This window comes from Grus americana, chromosome 2 (genome assembly GCF_028858705.1).
Source record: "Grus americana isolate bGruAme1 chromosome 2, bGruAme1.mat, whole genome shotgun sequence".
Lineage (NCBI taxonomy): Eukaryota > Metazoa > Chordata > Aves > Gruiformes > Gruidae > Grus > Grus americana.
This window is the reverse complement of record NC_072853.1, coordinates 53,730,908-53,748,425: the sequence shown is the minus strand read 5'-3', so window position 1 is coordinate 53,748,425 and position 17,518 is coordinate 53,730,908. Positions and strand designations below refer to the sequence as shown.

General features: G+C 43.6%; 1 protein-coding gene across 4 annotated transcripts in view; it reads right to left on the bottom strand.

Moving 5' to 3' along the window:
* The window catches only part of SMCHD1 (structural maintenance of chromosomes flexible hinge domain containing 1), an 84,222-nt gene extending 73,733 nt beyond the window's left edge, over nucleotides 1-10,489 (bottom strand). The window contains exon 1 of one of the 4 annotated variants that reach the window (XM_054815615.1): nucleotides 10,091-10,489. In XM_054815615.1, the coding sequence (XP_054671590.1) occupies nucleotides 10,091-10,270 (180 nt within the window). In that variant the 5' untranslated portion in view covers nucleotides 10,271-10,489. The other 3 variants (XM_054815611.1, XM_054815612.1, XM_054815614.1) reach the window with 3 other exon arrangements.
* Nucleotides 10,490-17,518: the final 7,029 nt, after the last annotated feature.

The window sequence follows — 17,518 nt, the reverse complement described above, 5'->3', positions numbered from 1 at the left end:
CACAGATAAGCATCTTTTCCCTCCAGGTATGATTACAGCTCCGTTTTCTCTACCTCTCAAAAGCTCTTCTGCTCTCAAAACCTTATGAAGAGTGCAGTATTTACTCTAAGGCAGCAAGAAGTTAGGATGAGGTAGTGCATGCACAAGACAGCAGCCTGCTACCCAAGCAGGGGCAGCCTCCTCCTTCTGGCCGTCTCCCTCATTCAGTGCGTAAGGCTCAACTAATTTGACCGCACCAGCCTCGCAGGCAGAGCAATACCTGCATTTCCTGGGTGAGGCCTGCATTACTGTATCTACTGGCAGCAGGTCCTTTCTGTTTCGCTCTGAATGGCCGTCATTTCGAGATAAGCTACTAGGCAGGTTTGTGGACCAATTTTGGCAGTCCTAACTGCAGATAAACTGTTTTTCTCATCCACGCAGGAATTTAAGAGGCTGCATCTTTTGTAAACTTTGGCCAACTTATACAAGTGAAGCTTTCCAACTGAGAAATTTTCCGTAAGACCTATAGGTTTTACTTCGTCCTTCTCTCTTGTCCTATACTTTTAGTTATCCCAGCCCCTGTCTCTTCCCGCTATGCCAGGTGGCAGTGCAGTAGCTGTACAGTTGTCCCATTATGTGGACACGGTCTCCAGGAAGATCCAGGAGCTGGTCATCCCTGAATAAATGTGAACCTACTGGGTAATTTACTTGAACAGTTGATGATGTTTCATTTGATTCCAATAAACAATGTTTGGTCAAACGTTTCATTTCTCACTAAGATTCTTGCATGTAACAGACATCATTCTATCTTTTGTTGACTTCATATCACGTTCAGGCCCTTATTCAAATAAGCACTGAAGATGCACTGAATTCTTGACTCCAGAAGATTCACATGACAACCTAGCAGTACGTTCAGATTATAAATCTGTTGGTTATTCTTTTAAAAATCGTCCAGATGCACAATCATGATTTAACTTTTGATGTCATCAAAATCTTGAAGAGTACAATAGAATCACTATACTCAGAAATGCCTTTGCATATTCACAGTAGAAGTATGTTTGGAGGTTAGTGTGTTAAAACAGCTATGCAGAAAGCTTTTATTTTTTTGGCTACAAAAGAAAATAGTTTCAGGAAAAAACAGATAAAAGCTCCAAATTAATCCACAGTCTAGGAGAAAAAAAAAATTGTATGTTCTCTAAAGAGATGGATATGTGAAAATACAAGGATTCCTAAACTATTGGTTACACATGATCACTATGTGCAAATGCAAAAGTCAAAATATTACAAAGATGAACAGTTATTTGCATACAAAAGAAAAAAAGCCACCTAAAACCCCCAAAGTATGAAAGATTACATCAATTAACCCAATTTTGAATAGTCTGGGAAAATACTCATAACTTTTCACTAAGAGCCATTTAAATTGCTTGTTAAGCCACACTTACAGGTATACGGAGTGTACACTGCAGGGTTTTGGTGCTGGAGGGCTGTAGGGGTGGCTGGTGTGGGAGGAGGCCATGAATTGCCCTGAGCCAGTCATAGCCAGTGCCAGATGGCTCTCAAATTGATGGAAACGATCCACTGTGCACCAAAATTTCAACCAGAAGACTACATGGTGTTTCTCTCAAACATATTGGGGAAGAAATACAGGAGACAAACGAGAAGCAACAGAGGACATGCACTAGAGGAGACATTGCTAGGGACAGCACTGGAGACACACTGAAAGAAGGTGCTCCATGCCAGAGCAGGGATGGCCCCAAAGGTGCTGGACCCATGGCGGATCCATGTCAGGGCAGAGAATTTCTCCTCTCTGCCGTCGTACTCCCACACGGCTGCGGCCTGTGGACAACCCACCAGAGCAGAAGAAACCCTGGAGTAAAGAGCATGGAGGAGAAGGAGGAACAGCAGAGGGAAACCCTGCACATGGCCCTGACCTCTCACACTGCCTGTTGCCTCACCAAAGGAATTGGGACTGATAGAGCATTGCGCATGGGGAGAACAAGGCAAGCTTAAACTAGGAATGGGGGAAGAGAAATGTATGACAGAAGATGAGCTTGGAGAAGAGGGAGGAAAGGCATTTCCTTAAGTGTTTGTTTAATTGCTCCCCCAATCAATAATCAAAAGTTTGTGTTAATTGGCAGTAAGTTAAATTAAGAAAAATTCCTCAAGTCGAGCCTGTTTTGCCTGCAGCAGGTTATCAATCATTATACCTATGAAATTATACATAAGCCAAAAGTACAAACAAAAGAAATACATTCTTTATGAACTGGAGGCTCAGTCTGGAGCACTGCCTATGGTTTCATGATACATAAATAAATATAGCTAATAGTTCTCAATTTGTTAGTAGATGTTTATGACATAAGATTAATTTAATGCTAAAAGGTAAGTTTGAAACAACCTGATGAATGCCAGATGCCCAAGAAACTTTCCACAGAGCAATTGACAGGTATGATATATGAAAGCATGAATGAATTGTGAACTCTCCAACCCTTAAATCTGAATCCAGAAGCAAGGTTCAATACTTGCTTCAGTAACAGGTTTTCTTTATAAACCCAAAACCCCAAACAACCAACCCTCAAAACAAAACATAAACCCACAAATCACAGACAACTCCTCAGCAGCTAAGACTCCTTTAAACATACCTCAATTTATTTTCTTTCATATATGAGCACGTAAGCACCAAATCAAATTTTGCTACTATTTGATCTGAACACGCACTGTGAGGCTTACCTGGCTACTAAGCCAACTAGAACACTTAACATGAAGTCATAGATTTCACTCTAGATTTACCATCTGCCTTGGAAAAGATGTTCAACAACCAAATTTTCAACTTTGTGTGTATACCATGACATAACACAGATAGGCATAAAGTGCTAAGCAAAGGAAAAATAACACACTGTCTGCTTCCAGTGGTCCTCCAGACTATTACCATAAAATAATAATTGCTGATGCTGACTTTTCAAACTGAAGGAATGGAACAGCCTCACACATGACAGATGTAAAGCAGTGAAACTGAAACAACAATATCTTTAAAGACATTTAACCCCTTGCAACACACGCTTTTCCAACACAAACAGTTGCCTCCTATAATAAGCAACTTCCATACCTTTAAAATGCTCTGTCTCCTCCTATGGTAACCATTCCCAGCAGGCAGGCGCATGAGAATGATGTGAAGAACTGGCCTCAGAGCATGGCGATGTAGTCAAGGGGTAACAGAGGGGTAACAGAGATGTAACAGCCATGCAGCCACCTTCCACAAAGTGGCACCTAGCCCAGAAATAATTTTCTGGGTAAAAGAACTGTAGTGCCGATGTGAAGCTCTTAAAGGGGACCTGAAATGTATCAATTAATTCTAAAGAAATCTGGCAAGGGCATTTTCTCAATATTTATCTACATACCTCAGCTACCTAACATGATAAAAGAAATGCAAATTTACTTTGAATATTTCACACTGATCCAGCAGCTCCTTTGTGGGAACTTGCTTAGGAATCTAAAAAATGAACCTGAATGCCACATCCAAACTCTGAGAGTCCTGTAGCCTTCTGTAACTTTGCATATGATTAACTGAATGTCCCATGCTATTTGCCAATTTATCACCTGAAATATATACATTTACCAGTCAGCTATCCCGCTCTATGCTACAATAAAAAGCATGATCAGTCCAAACAGAGAAATCTATTACATCAACAAATGGATGAAACTCTACAACACACTTAAAGAAAAGGATTTTATTCTCAAATCACAGATTTTCAAACCAACAACTGTCTTTCAGTAGAGCTTATGGATACTGAGATACTTGTATCATCTATCAAGTATTCATACAACTACATAATTTGTATGAATGGCCTTAATATTAACAAATACAAGAAGATATAAACAGATTAAGTGGAAACAAAGGCCTTGCTGGAAGTAATTGAGAACAACTGTATGTAACTTCTAAGAGTGCTAATCGGATAAACTTCTCCAGTCCACTGTTGGGTCAGCTAGTCTCAACACGGTGACAACCTGCTGAGGTATTTGGTAGCAAGGATCTGGTACTGAAAACTCATGGTAGCAGAGCAAGCATGATAACAATCATCTTTAATCATAATCTAAATGAGCTTGCCTAATGTCAGAACACAAACGTCTATCATCTTTGGACACTAACAGAAAGGGGATCCAAAAGTTGGATTCAAAAAAAGAAATTATGTCAAACATTTCTCAGAGCTCAAAGCAAAGAGTTGTATATTACAGAAATACAGGAACACCCAGTAGCCTGTATCTTCTGGGCAGATGGTCACAGGAGACAACCTACAGACAAAAACCAGCAGTGAACACTAGTGTTCTGAAACATTTTCCAACTATCCTTTATTGACAGAGTCACCTCCATCTAAAGAACAAATTACAGAAGCCAACATTTGCAGAACTTGAAGTGCCTTGTCCTCTGTCCTACTGAAAAGTTTCGCTCCTTTCAGAAGTTCAATTGATACACTTTAACTATCTACAAATAGGTATCAATGAAAGGTCTTAAGGAGTGAACAGATGGTTCTATAGAAACACTAAGAACATCACTACCTATCACAAGATCCACTAATAGAGAAAGTTTTAATGTGGTATCTTTAGTAAAGGTTTATCATCATTTCAGTGGGAAAACAGAGAGAAAAAGAAGAAAGGGAAATTGCATGACAGAAGCTCTCTCCAGAAGCCTCATACATAAATCTATGAAATCTAGTCTAGAACAATGAGTTAACTTGGACATCTCTTCAAGATTTGCAAGACTGAACAAACAGAAATAAGCTGGGGACCCTGCATTTATGCAAAGAGCACGCTGTCATTAGTAGACTTACTCAGAGTCTGGACAAATACAGGAACTTTCACCAGACCTTCACAACCAATTGTGTCTAAAAGCACAATCACAAATATTAACAAGTGCAGCTATCAGCCAAAATTTTGACATAAAGTCCATAGAGCTTGCACCATGAAAATACTTTGTATGGCATCACTTTAACAAGTGACAAGAATTTGGATGCCAGTCTTCAAAAGCAAAAAAATACTTGGTCACATCTAAGAAGTTGCACCTGGACAAGTAACGCTAAAGGAATGTGGATGCTCTGCATCTCACCGTATCACCAGCGCTCAAGTTTGACTGGGAACTTAAAAACCACACAGCTTTCCAAATCAGTCAACACAGAGTAAGGGAGTACCTAAGTGCACAAAAGGTATGCCAACTGCATCCTTCTTCCCGCTGCAATGTCAGTAACAAAGATGCTATACATAAGCATTTCAGTGAAGCCTGAAATACAATATGACAGATTTGGAAAAAACCTCACAATATTGTTGCATCTTATATGTGCCTTACAGTACCTCCAACAGTTTCTTTAAAAATCAAGGAAAAACTTGTTTTGTGTATGCACCGCATGTTTAAAGTGTATCTATTTTTAGTTTCTGATTATACAGAATCTTGAAAAGCAAGTAAATGAACATAGGGTTTATAATACAAAAATATAACTATTGCAAGATGGATTGATTTCATCATTAAGAATGGAAACACTTTTATTGAGCAAATTTATCAGAACATTAGCTTAGTAAGTAATCCAAATACCTCAAATACATTTAGGAGTTACCCTCTAGTGATAAAAACAGCGGAAGTTGCTAATATTTTTTCATTGATCACAAATAATTTCATCATACATTATTTATTAGGTACTGACAAGCAAATATCCACAAAAAATGAATTACACTCATTTCTTGAGTTTACACCACTGCTGTGCTGCTGCTTCATATTCCCTCCTAATGAACATCCTTTTTTGCCTCTTGGCTTATTGATACACTGTAATTTATTTTGGTGGACTGGCAAAATAATCTGTTTAAGTAGTAGGTAGACTGTTAGGATATAATGAGAAGCTCAACAAAAGATGTGGCAAAGGATTAAAAGCAAAATATTTTGTTTTATTGTGGTGTCTGAATTTTGAGTGTTTGCTTAAATTACAGATATTTGCTTTCTATAGAGATTACAGATATATATTCCTATATATTTCTTCAAACAAGGAGGTCACAACAACGATTAAAAGTTTCAAAAGAATTAAAGAGGCATTTAGAAATGTGTTCAATTCCTATTTAAGTACTAACACTAATTTTAGTACCATTAGCTCTCTTCAGACTGGTACTTCACCTCGAAGCCTCTCAAAAACCCCTTCACACATAGCAAAACTTCTGTACACTTTTCAGCACAGATACCCTTCTGTGTTATCTCTGTAAGTGCCTGCAAGGATTCCTGCTAGCTTAGCAACAAACTGAAGTGCTCCAACCTCACCATCTACCTGGACAATGGGAGCAAGGAATCTAGGATTAGCTGCCAACAAAGTTTAGCTCCATTCTGCTCACTGCAGGTAAATATTTTCCAATTATAGTCTAAACATCAGGACAAGCAGTGGGGCATTTACCTAATAAAAGATCTCAGGAAGGTATATAAGCAATAGTACTCCCAAGAAGAAGCAAGACTCCCTATTTAATTAACTTATTAAGCTCAAAATTTCATGGTTCTGGGGCTGACATTACATGACTGCTCCACATATGCTCAAATGGAAAAATCAAGCTAACAGATCATTTTTGATTAAGAAGGTTTTGCTTTAGGATGGATCACTGCAACGAAGAAGATTTAAGACTATACATGCTCCAGCTTCTTTTATAAGATTTTTTTTTTAAAAATCTCTCCCTCCCCCCACCTCCCCAAAGGAAAGGCTAATTTATCAATACATAAAGCAACATAGAGCCACACTCATTGTTAGGGGACAGCAAGAAAATTCATAAGATGACAACAAATATTCGCTTCAAGATCAAAACAAACAAAAGTTTCAAAAATTATTAAGGAACATTTTAATAATAACGGAGGAATGTTTTATATGATAACAGAGAGGACACAGAATCAGCTCCTAAATCCATCTCTCAGTGGCTGAATCTCTTGTCTCAAGAATCAGTTATTTTGCTACACAAACAGGAATATATTCACCTTCTCTTGGTGTTATATTAAAAAAAAAAAAAAGGTAAGTCTCAGAAGTAGAAGGCTAAGACCAGGCCTTCAGGCATTCAATTATTTTCAACTTGGAATCATCACATACTGCAATCAGGTTTAATTTCACTGTTTTTCCATGATTTACATTCTCCTTTGACTCCTATGTCTCCAGTTATATCCAAAGGAATTCTCTTACACCACAGAAGATATTCACAGCAGAAACAGTTCCAACAACTTCATATATTTCTGGTGCCCTTGTCAGACATTGGTGCCACAGTAGAATAATTCAGTCGCAAGACAAACTGCCAACGAAAGTCGATTTAAAGCTGAGCCTGTACTGCGGTTCAGCCACCGGGCAGGATAGGCGTGGAAACGAACACTGCCAGATACACTGCATTTGCCTAATCACACACTCAGATGGTCTCTAATAGCTTTAATTGGAGAAAAGCGAATACAACATTCTGCTTCATCTTAGTCTGAACAATTCAAAACCTGCTTATCAAAAGAATCTTTCTTCCTGAACTTTCATCACTTCCCCGACACATTTTCAGCACCATGAAGTGGGGAAAGCCTGTTCCAATCAGGGAACCCATTTGTCACCTTTATCCTGAAAGTAGTTAGCCAACAACTGTCAAGATGCCAGAAACGTGGCACTTTGGAGTACAACACCCGGAGAAACACAACGCACAAAACTCCCAGATGCCAGAATGCTCTTCCAGAAGCCTAATGAGAAGCCATACGCTGTTGGCGTGGGAGACATCAGACATCAAACTCCCTGGACCTCAGCCTGTCCGGTTCTCACTGTACCAGCATTTACTGGTCATGTCAAACCATCTGCCTCGGCATGCTTTCAGAGTTAGATGTCCCATGTGTAAGGTAACAAAAGCTCCACAGTGCAAAGAGCCACCACACTGAAATTAGCTGTAGCGGAGGCATCTCTGACTGAACTTGCAGACAGTCAACACATTATTATAGAAGGACTTTATCTAAGGAAATGGTCATTTGAGGTTCTTGTTGTGCAGGTTTATAGAAGCACCAACTTCATTGTCCTTAACATCCCGAAACACTGGTGATAAGGATTATGGTGTTGACATAGTAAGAACTTATACTTAAAAAATTTTACTTTCAGAGACACCAAATCCAAACATACCAAGTTCTGCTTTGCAGAGGCAGACTTTTCACATGCTACGTAGTGCATCTAAGTGCTCTGCCTAATGGCATTAAAGTCCTGACTCTGCAATATCGATACATTTTTTGAGATAAGAAAACCCTGAAGCTGTTTATATCCAAGATTTGTCACATCTTGTGATGATGGCTTATTTAGGTAGGAGATTGCAAATATGCCGAAAGCTCTGTGAATTACTGAACACCGTGAGGATGCACAGAAACAGAAGACACTGGAGTGTGCAGCATATATAAAAAAGCCACAGAAAGAGTCCCTTGTCTGTAACAAGTTTCAAATTAGCATTAACCTTATCCCATCAATTAATTACAAAAGCTAAGAAAAAAAGATGGGTTAATCATCAACATATTTCCCCTGAATACTGAAAATATGAAGTATCCTTGCAATTCATCTGCTAGGTACAGCTGAGATGGGACCCATTAAGACAACTCTTGGAGGAAATCACATGATACTTATAATTACTCATAGGAGATACAAACACTATAATGATGCTCCATTAAGGAGGATCTTTGTTCTTAGAAGGCCACGAACCCACCCCACTAACTTCTCAGAATGTTACATTGCATAAAGTGTACCCATTTCTTTATTCCATTCAGTTACTTATTTCTTTCAGTCTTCTGAACTTTAGGGGCTCCGATGGCTATGGAGTGTTAGCACATCCCTTGGTCTAAGCTACAGCTGGGGAGTAGCAGCATATTAAGCAGGAGCACAGATTCAACAGCTGAACAGAACATGAATATGCCATTCTAAACTCTGAAGTAGAACTGTGCAAGGAGGAGGCAGTCATGTGTGACAGCTATTCCTGCTGACATTGATAACTCAAAGCTTCCATCGCAGTAGGAAACCATATACACTGTCCAATCATAGCACAAACCAAGCAATTTCCTCAAAAAGTTTGCATCCTAGAGAACAAAGTGCAAATTACACTGGATAAAGAAACTAGAGTGCTTTATCAGACTATGCACAATTTACAGCAGACTTCCCTGTGCGCTTCACAATATAAAACATATGCAGTCAGCTAACAGGTTTATGGCATTTATTACTCCCTCGGAAAACGAAACCATGACAGAACATGGGCGATGCCTACTGCTATCGCTAGTGAACTAAAGTAAACAGCTCGTGCATAGAAAGGAATCTCCACGTCCAACAGATCTGAAGACAGAGTAAGTTCTCGTTTTGCATAACGAAAGGAAAGAGAACTGAAAGGACACGCTAGACGGCAAAGCAGCAGCCAGGTAAAGTATTTAAATGGCAGCCACCACTGCGGAGTTCGGAGAGACAGTTATAGGGCTCACGACGGAAAAAGACCGGCGCTCATCGCCGCCACCTTGGACAGCAGAAACACCGCCGCTCCGGCCCTCAGCGGCGCCGCGCCCGAGAACGCCACCCCGTACACCACCGCCGCCACCGGTTCCCCGCGCGGGGGAGCTCCCGGACCGCCCGCTCCCTTCCCGCCCGCCGCCAGGGGCTGCTCCCGCCGCGCCGCACCGCCGGCCGCCCTGCTGCCACCCCGGACGGGCGTTTTCAGCGCGGCGGGCCCGGTGCCCGGGGGAAGGGGACGCAGCGGGAGCGGGCGCAGTCTCTCCTCGACGCCCGCCCACCTGTCCCGGCGAGAAAGTTTGGGGGAAGGAGGCAGGCGGAGAAGGCTGCCCTCCCCCCCCTCCCCCCTCCCCGGCCCAGCGGCCCCCGGCCGGGCGCCCGCCGCCAGCGCCACCGGTCCCCCTCGCGCCTCCCCTCGCACGTGGGGCCGCGGCACGTGCCGGCCACCTCCGCGCCGCGAGGCCCGTCCGCGCGCGCGGACGGAACGTCGGCAGCGGTTGGGGCGCGCGGTGCTCCTCGTTCGCACCTGCCCTCGCCGTCGGAGAAGCGTTAACGCCGCGACCGGCCCCGCCGCCGCCCTCGTTCTTCCTCCCAACCCCCCGCCCCCCGGTCCCCAGTACCTGGCAGACGGCGCGGCGGAAGCCGCGGTAGTTGTCCTTGCCGTAGCTGAGCACTTTCTCGTCCGGATCCGCCTGCTCCCGGCGCCGGTCGAAGAGAAACACGGTACGGTCCCCGTTGCCGCGAGGCGTCAGCAGCACCGGCCTGCGAGCTCCGCGGCTGCCTCCCGCTGCCGCTGCCATGTTGGGAAGCCGAGGAGACGGAAACCGTCCCGCAGCGATGGCGGCGGCAACGGCGGTATCTACTGCCTGGCCCGCGAGCTCCCCCGCCTGGCGCTGCCCGTCCCCCGCACGGAAGCCCCGGCCGGGAAGGAGGAGGAGCCAGGCGGGAGGCTGGGGCAGAGGCGCTGCCGGGCGCCGCGGAGCCCCAGAAGGGGGTGGGGAGCGCGCTACACGCAGCGGCGGCTGTGCCGCCGCTAGGGGTGGGGCCAGGCGGGCGGGGAGCGGCCTGGAAACGAAACTGACCCTCAGCGCCGCGACCTCGGAATAAGTTCACGCCCTCCGCCTCCCGCCACTTCCGCTGCCGGGCGGGGCGGGGCCTGGCTGGAGCGGGAGGCGGGGCGCTCCCGCCGCCGCCGCCGTAGGAGGCGCGCAGGCGGCCTGGGCTGTGGGGCCGCGTGCTGCGTTTGGCCGCCGCATCTGCTCCAGCGGTTGAGGCGCCTGAGCCCGCCGCTAGTCGCCTCTTCCGCGCGGGGCGGGGCGGGGGGCGGCTGGGGCTTGGCGTCGTGGGCAGGGCCGCCAGCGGGCTGCCGGCGCCTGGCGGACAAGTCCCCAGCCCACCCCGGGCAGCGGCGCCCGGCAGCGCCTGGGCTGAGCCCCGTCGGTGGCGTGTGCGACAGTGCTGTGCCCGTCAGTTGTAGCGCTGGCGTTAACGGAGAGACTTGTCCTTGGCGTTGGTGCGGCGGAGTTTGGCTTCAGTCTGGAGGTGTGAAGTCATAGCTCGTCTGCGTTAAACTGGGCAATCGACATCCATAAGCTGTTGTTTATTCTTTGTAATCCTTAGTGCTTGAAATGCTTTCCTTCTCTGAAGGAAAAAGTTTGTGTGTTGTCTTCAGTTTTAAAAATCCAATTTCAATTAAAGTTTAATTTAATTAAAGCTTTAATAAAGTTCTTGGGTTTTTTGTGTATGCAAAACCCTAATGACTTTTGAATTGTGTCATTATAGAAGAATGGTGGGACTAGTGTAGCTGCAAAACTGCAGTTGAAATAAAATAATTCAAGAAATAAATAGTCTTTGTGGCCTTCAAGGAACCAGTGAAACATACTTGTCAAGAAACTGTCAAGATCTTTTGATTTGTTATTCATTGTAGGGTAAGCTAATAGCTTTTCCTGCTGTCATAAACAATAGCGACGTAGTTGGAATACACTTTATAAACGAGTTTCGAGAAAGAAATTGAAAAACCAGAATTTATGCATTCAGATTTCCAGAAGGTGCAGCTTATGCTTCTGATGGGGTTAACTCAGAAACTGAATGTGTTCTGAGTTTTGTGTGTTCTTGTATGTGCAGTTGGTTCTTTCATGCTGCGTGTTCTTACATTCTGACTTTATGCACAGCCTTTCAGTACTGTCAATTGAACATAACACTTTAAAGAGTTTCCTCATTATTTGTTGTCATTTTTGAGAGAAATCTCTGGTCTAAGAATACATAAACATAAACATTGTAAGTGGAAACATTTTTATCTGTAGTCACTTCTTCATTTGAGGGTGACATTTTCATTTTCTGATACAACTGCTTGTACAGATTGAGATCTAGAAGACATACATGGTTGGATGCTTTGACCTTCAGACCCTCTGAAAATACAATCCCCCCCCAGTTGTAAATAATTTAAAACTTTCTTGGTACAAAATTGCAGCTGATTTCTCATTTAGCAGTGCTCAAGGTGTACATAGGGTGCCTATTCTTTATAGGATAGCAATATGGAATGAAAGAGAAAACTGTCTGAAGGAACACAGTCCTCCTCCTACATGCTCTGTCCTGCTTGTCTAGGAAAGGTACAAACACTGATGCTCAGAAGAGTGCAGCTGCTTCTCTTTTAAGGACTCTGAGCTTTGAAAGGAAAGGATTGTGATGGCATGTAGGGCAGGTTTTTAAAACAATGAAAGTGACGAATAACAGAAAAAAAACCATGCAGGAACTGAGGTTCATGTAGTATAAGAAAAATTGCAAAGTGGAACTGAGCACCACGGAGTTTTGTGAGAACAAAGAGCATGTGTGCTACCCAGTTAAGAGGGGAAGGGTCTCCTGAGAGTTTTTACATAGGCTGTGACATGGAGCCCTTCTAAATGACGACTTGATGACATTTGGAAGGGCATATCAAGCCTCATTACTTTATGAGTTTGTTAAACAGAATTTTGTTTTTCATCATACTTGTAAAGTATTTCTAGGCTTGAGAAAGCACTTCCATTTTAGAATGCTAACTACTTTGGGAAAAAAAACCCTGTTGAGTTATTTCATCTAGTTTCAAAATGGATATGCCAAGTGGGAAAGATGGTTCTACCTGAAATGCAGGTACTTCACTTGCATGAAAAGAAGCTCCTCATTATTCAGCCTATCTGCAAGCTGATTTAAAGAGTGCCTGCAGTTGGAAAGTTTTAATTCTGCAGTATGAAGTATTTGGTTCTATTAACAACTGAGTAATCATTTTTAGTCCTCATGGAAAAGAACTTTCTTTGCTGGAAAAAGGAATATTTCTTACATTGACCTACTGGATTTTGAAAGCAAATGTTATGTCATTTTTCAAAATTAATCGTAGCAGTTGAGTAACCAGTAATTTGTTCATCTTGCCATTTCAGATGATGCTCAGGAATGTGTTTTATGTGTGTGAGAGAATGTATTTATCATTACGTCTTCCCTTTATCTAAATTTTTCATTCAAGGAATAAAGTGTCTGATTTTTTTGTATTAAGGGAGAATATGAACTAAGTTCCAGCACTGGACGTTTTTAGATAGTAAATATTTTGTATACATGTAATGAAAATCACTGTGTCTTCACTAGAATAAAGCACACAGCCCCTCTAGCAGGGCTTGTTGCAGTGGCACAGTCTATTGCGTGATACTGGATGCTACTGCCTATATATGCTTTGTAGATACAAAACTACAAATTCCAAATCACCTAAAAAAAGGGCTGCTCTTCCGTAAGGTAGCAAAGGTTTTATATCTAACAAGAGGAGTTTGTGGCATCTTGCATTTAGAACTCCACAGATCTCTGAGACAGCCAGCTCCAAAAAGTACCTTAGTGAGAACCCCTGAAGTGTGAAACAAAACAGCATCATTACTTGAACCGCTGAGGTGCAAAATGACAGCATCATTACTCAGAAAACTGTCTGAGAGACAGAAACCAAAGAATAGAAATAAACAGTGAATTGTCACCATTACATGCAAGCTAAGGTAGACGTGGAGAAGTGGGTTACTGAGGTGTCATCTGGTATTTGTTTTTTCATTTACTTCTCAGTAACTTGAAAGAACTGGGTGAGCAACTAAAGTGATAAAATTTGTGAAACAATTTAGTTAGTCAGGTTGAGAGGCCTGTGAAGACAGTCCATGGTTCTGAGATATCTGACCAACATGATATCAGATTAAATTATATTATATAAAAAGTTGAAGACAACACAGGGAGAGATGGCAGAGGAGGAGGAACAACAATGAACTGTTCGTTCGCCTTCCTGTGGTCCTAATTAACTCTGTCGGCTGGACTTTGTGAGTAGAACTCATGTCAATTCTCACTGTTCACTGTGTACTTCATTAACAAACATACAATGTGACATGCTTATTTAAAATCCAATGGCAGTAATGGCTCTGATGACTACAGGTAGGATGTAACTAGTTGTGCAAAGTGTGCCTAAGACAACTGGGATTTCCAAACTAAGAAAATACTATAGTTAAAAGTATAAAAATAGGAAAGATTACCAGGGACTTCCAATCTATCTTATAAAGCAAGAAGGGACATGGAGTTACATTAAAAAACATACAGAATGGATAGGAAGATATACTTTTCATAAAATATTTGATTGAACTGTGAAATGTATTTTCATGTAATTAATTTAGTGAGTTTAAAACCATTTTTCTTTATATGAATAGAAAGGAGATAAAGGAATAAAAAAAATAAATAATTTATTACTGGGATACATACAAATCATATATTTTGGCCTTGGGATAAAATATCCAATTACCAAGTAGGAAGAGTTTAAGCTGGGAGATAAGTCATCCTGTATCTGATGGTTGTAGGTTTTTTGCACCTTTTTCCAAAGCTGTATTTGGAAGGAGGACACGAGACTAGATGGATACTTGCAGGATTTAGCCTGGCAGCTCACCTAGGATTGTCATGGAACTCTTTGAGGGAAACCGTGGCAATACCTGGGAACCTCTGTGAAAAGTGAACCAGCAAGAAGCTCTTGCCATTCACCTGCGAGGGACAAATGACTGCAGCCAAAAAAGTAGTGGTTGTGAAATAAGTTTGATAGCAATCCACTGCATCTTGTGAGTACCAGAGTCACCTCTCTCATGGGAAATGAATGAGGATGAACCAAACCTTAAAAACTTTCTTCCTCTGTGAGACAAAGAAACATGAATGGTTCTGAAACAAGTACGTGAAAACATGTATCTGACAAATGTTGGGAGAAAACACAGTTTTTAATTTGTGGAAAGGCTGTTGGAGTATAAATTTATGTCTTCAAGTGTTAATATTTTAATATAACACTGTTTCTGTTATGCTTCCAAAGATATTTTTTTTTAAAGACCATGTCTGAAGAATCACAGAATCATAGAATGGTTTGGGTTGGAAGGGGCCTCAAAAATCATCTAGTTTGAGCCTCCCTGCCATGAGCAGGGACAACCTCCAATAGACCAGGTTGCTCAAAGCCCCATCCAACCTGGCCTTGAACACTTCCAGAGACAGGGCATCCACAACTACTCTGGGCAACCTGTTCCAGTGCCTCAACACTGTCACAGAGAAGAATTTCTTCCTAATATCTAATCTAAATCTACCCTCTTTCAACTTAAACCCATTACCCCTTGTCCTATCACTACACAACCTTGTAAACAATCCCTCTCCAGCTTTCCTGTAGGCCCCTTCAGGTACTGGAAGGCTGCAATAACGTTTCCCTGGAGCCTTCTCTTCTCCAGGCTGAACAAGCCCAACTCTCTCAGCCAGTCTTCCTAGGAGAGGTGATCCAGCCCTCTGGTCATCTTCATGGCCCTCCTCTGGACTCGCTCCAACAGGTCCATGTCCTTCTTATGTTTGGGGCCCCAGAGCTGGATGCAGTACTCCAGGTGGGGTCTTATCAGAGCAGAGGGGCAGAGTGACTCCCTTGACCTGCTGGTCACATTTCTTTTGATGCAGCCCAGGATATGGTTGGCTTTCTGGTCTGCAAGTGCACATTGCCGGCTCATGTTGAGCTTCTCATCAACCAACACCTCCAAGTCCTTCTCCTCAGGTCTGCTCTCAATCCATCTCCTTCTTCTCAAGACGTCCTTCCAACCATACCTTTAGAAGTCATGAAGACTGGAATCAAATACATCATTCTCTCCTGTAAGATGTGGAAGAAATAGGAAAACTTCAGAAATATATTGTCACATAAAAGGTCCTACTGCATGTGTGGGACATTATGGTTTTCAGTTCAAGTTGATATTGCTGCTACAGGGTCTTATTTGAGCATCTTCCAGCCTTTTTGTAGCTGAGCATCTTTACTACTTGCTGTTTCTCTGGAAGGCTGCTTTCTCCTTTTACTCTTCCTATCACCTTGGCTTTTGGCACTGTTTTGCCACTCTTCCTTTTTACCCTGGACTAATGGCTGCTTTCTCCTGAATCATCAAGGAGTGCCTTCATCACCAGCTCCGGTAGCAGTGGCACCATGGAGCCCAAGCCGAAAGACCAGGCAAGACCAGTTGACTGCTTAGTCATTTAAATGTCTCTGCATGGTGTTGCCCTGTGCTCTGGATTTTGGGATGGTGACACAGTAACCATTGCCCTGTCTTTCTCATCGTGGGCATCTTTTGCTGTGCAGAGATTCTGTAAGCACGTATGTGTTGGGTTTGCATGGCAAGGTTTTGGTAGTGGGGGGGGCTACAGGGGTGGCTTCTGTGAGAAGCTGCTAGAAGCTCCCCCTGTGTCTGATAGAGCCAATGCCAGCCGGCTCTAAGACGGGCCCGCCGCTGGCCAAGGCCAAGCCAATCAGCGCCTCTGTGATAACATATTTAAGAAGAAGAAAAACAGAGAGAGAGAGAGCTTTTGCAGCCGGAGAGAGGAGTGAGAAGATGTAAGAAACTCTGCAGACACCAAGGTCAGTGCAGAAGGAGGGGCAGGAGGAGCTCCAGGCGCAGCCCGTGGTGAAGACCATGGTGAAGCAGGCTGTTCCCCTGCAGCCCATGGAGGAAGGATGAGGGGGTGTAGAGATTCCACCTGCAGCCTGTGGAGGACCCCACGCCGGAGCAGGTGGAGGCACCTGAAGGAGGCTGCGGCCCGTGGGAAGCCCACGCTGGAGCAAGTTCCTGGCTGGACCGGTGGACCCGTGGAAAGAGGAGCCCATGCCAGGGCAGGTTTGCTGGCAGGACTTGTGACCTCGTGGGGGATCCCACGCTGGAGCAGTTTGCTCCTGAAGGTCTGCACCCCATGAGAGGGACTCCATGCTGGAGCAGGGGAACAATGAGAGGAGTCCTCCCCCTGAGGATGAAGAAGCGGCAGAAACACCATGTGATGAACTGACCATAGCCCCCATTCCCCGTCTCCCTGTGCTGCTGAGGGGGGGTGGAGGTTGAAGCCGGGAGTGAGGTTGAGCCTGGGAAGATAGGAGGGGTGGGGGGAGGTGTTTTAAGAGTTGATTTTATTTTCTCATTCCTCTACTCTGTTTTGCCTAGTAATAAATCAGATGAATTCCCTCTCTATGTTTGGTCTGTTTTGCTCGTGACAACAATTAGTGAGTGATCTCTCCCTGTCCTTATCTCGACCCACAAGCATTTCGTTATGCCTTTTCTCCCCTGTCTAGTGAATGAGGGGAGTGAGAGAGCGGCTCTGGTGGGCACCTGGCCTTCAGCCAGGGTCAACCCACCACAACGTATCACAGAGTTTTTGTTGCAGCACACACAAAAGACAGGTAGGATTTAAGGAGCTTCTAGGCTAAGCATCTGTGTGCTCAGCACCCATGATAAAACACCTGAGCAATATCTTCTGAGTAATCAGGTAGGTGGGAAATGTTGATCTTTGCAGGTTGCTGGAGGAGATCCTCAGCAATGCTGAATTACCATTCTCTGATTTCTTTATTCCTTTGCAATTTTATATCTTTCAAGGTGGTGGTTTTCCTCTTAAAAAGACTACACTTGTCCAAAGAGTGTAACCTCTGGCTGTAGTTTTCCCTTTCTTATCTTATGTGACTCTAAGTGCAGCTTTCCTTATGACTTTCTTACAAGCAATGGCCAAACCCTTGGGAAGGGAGAGGA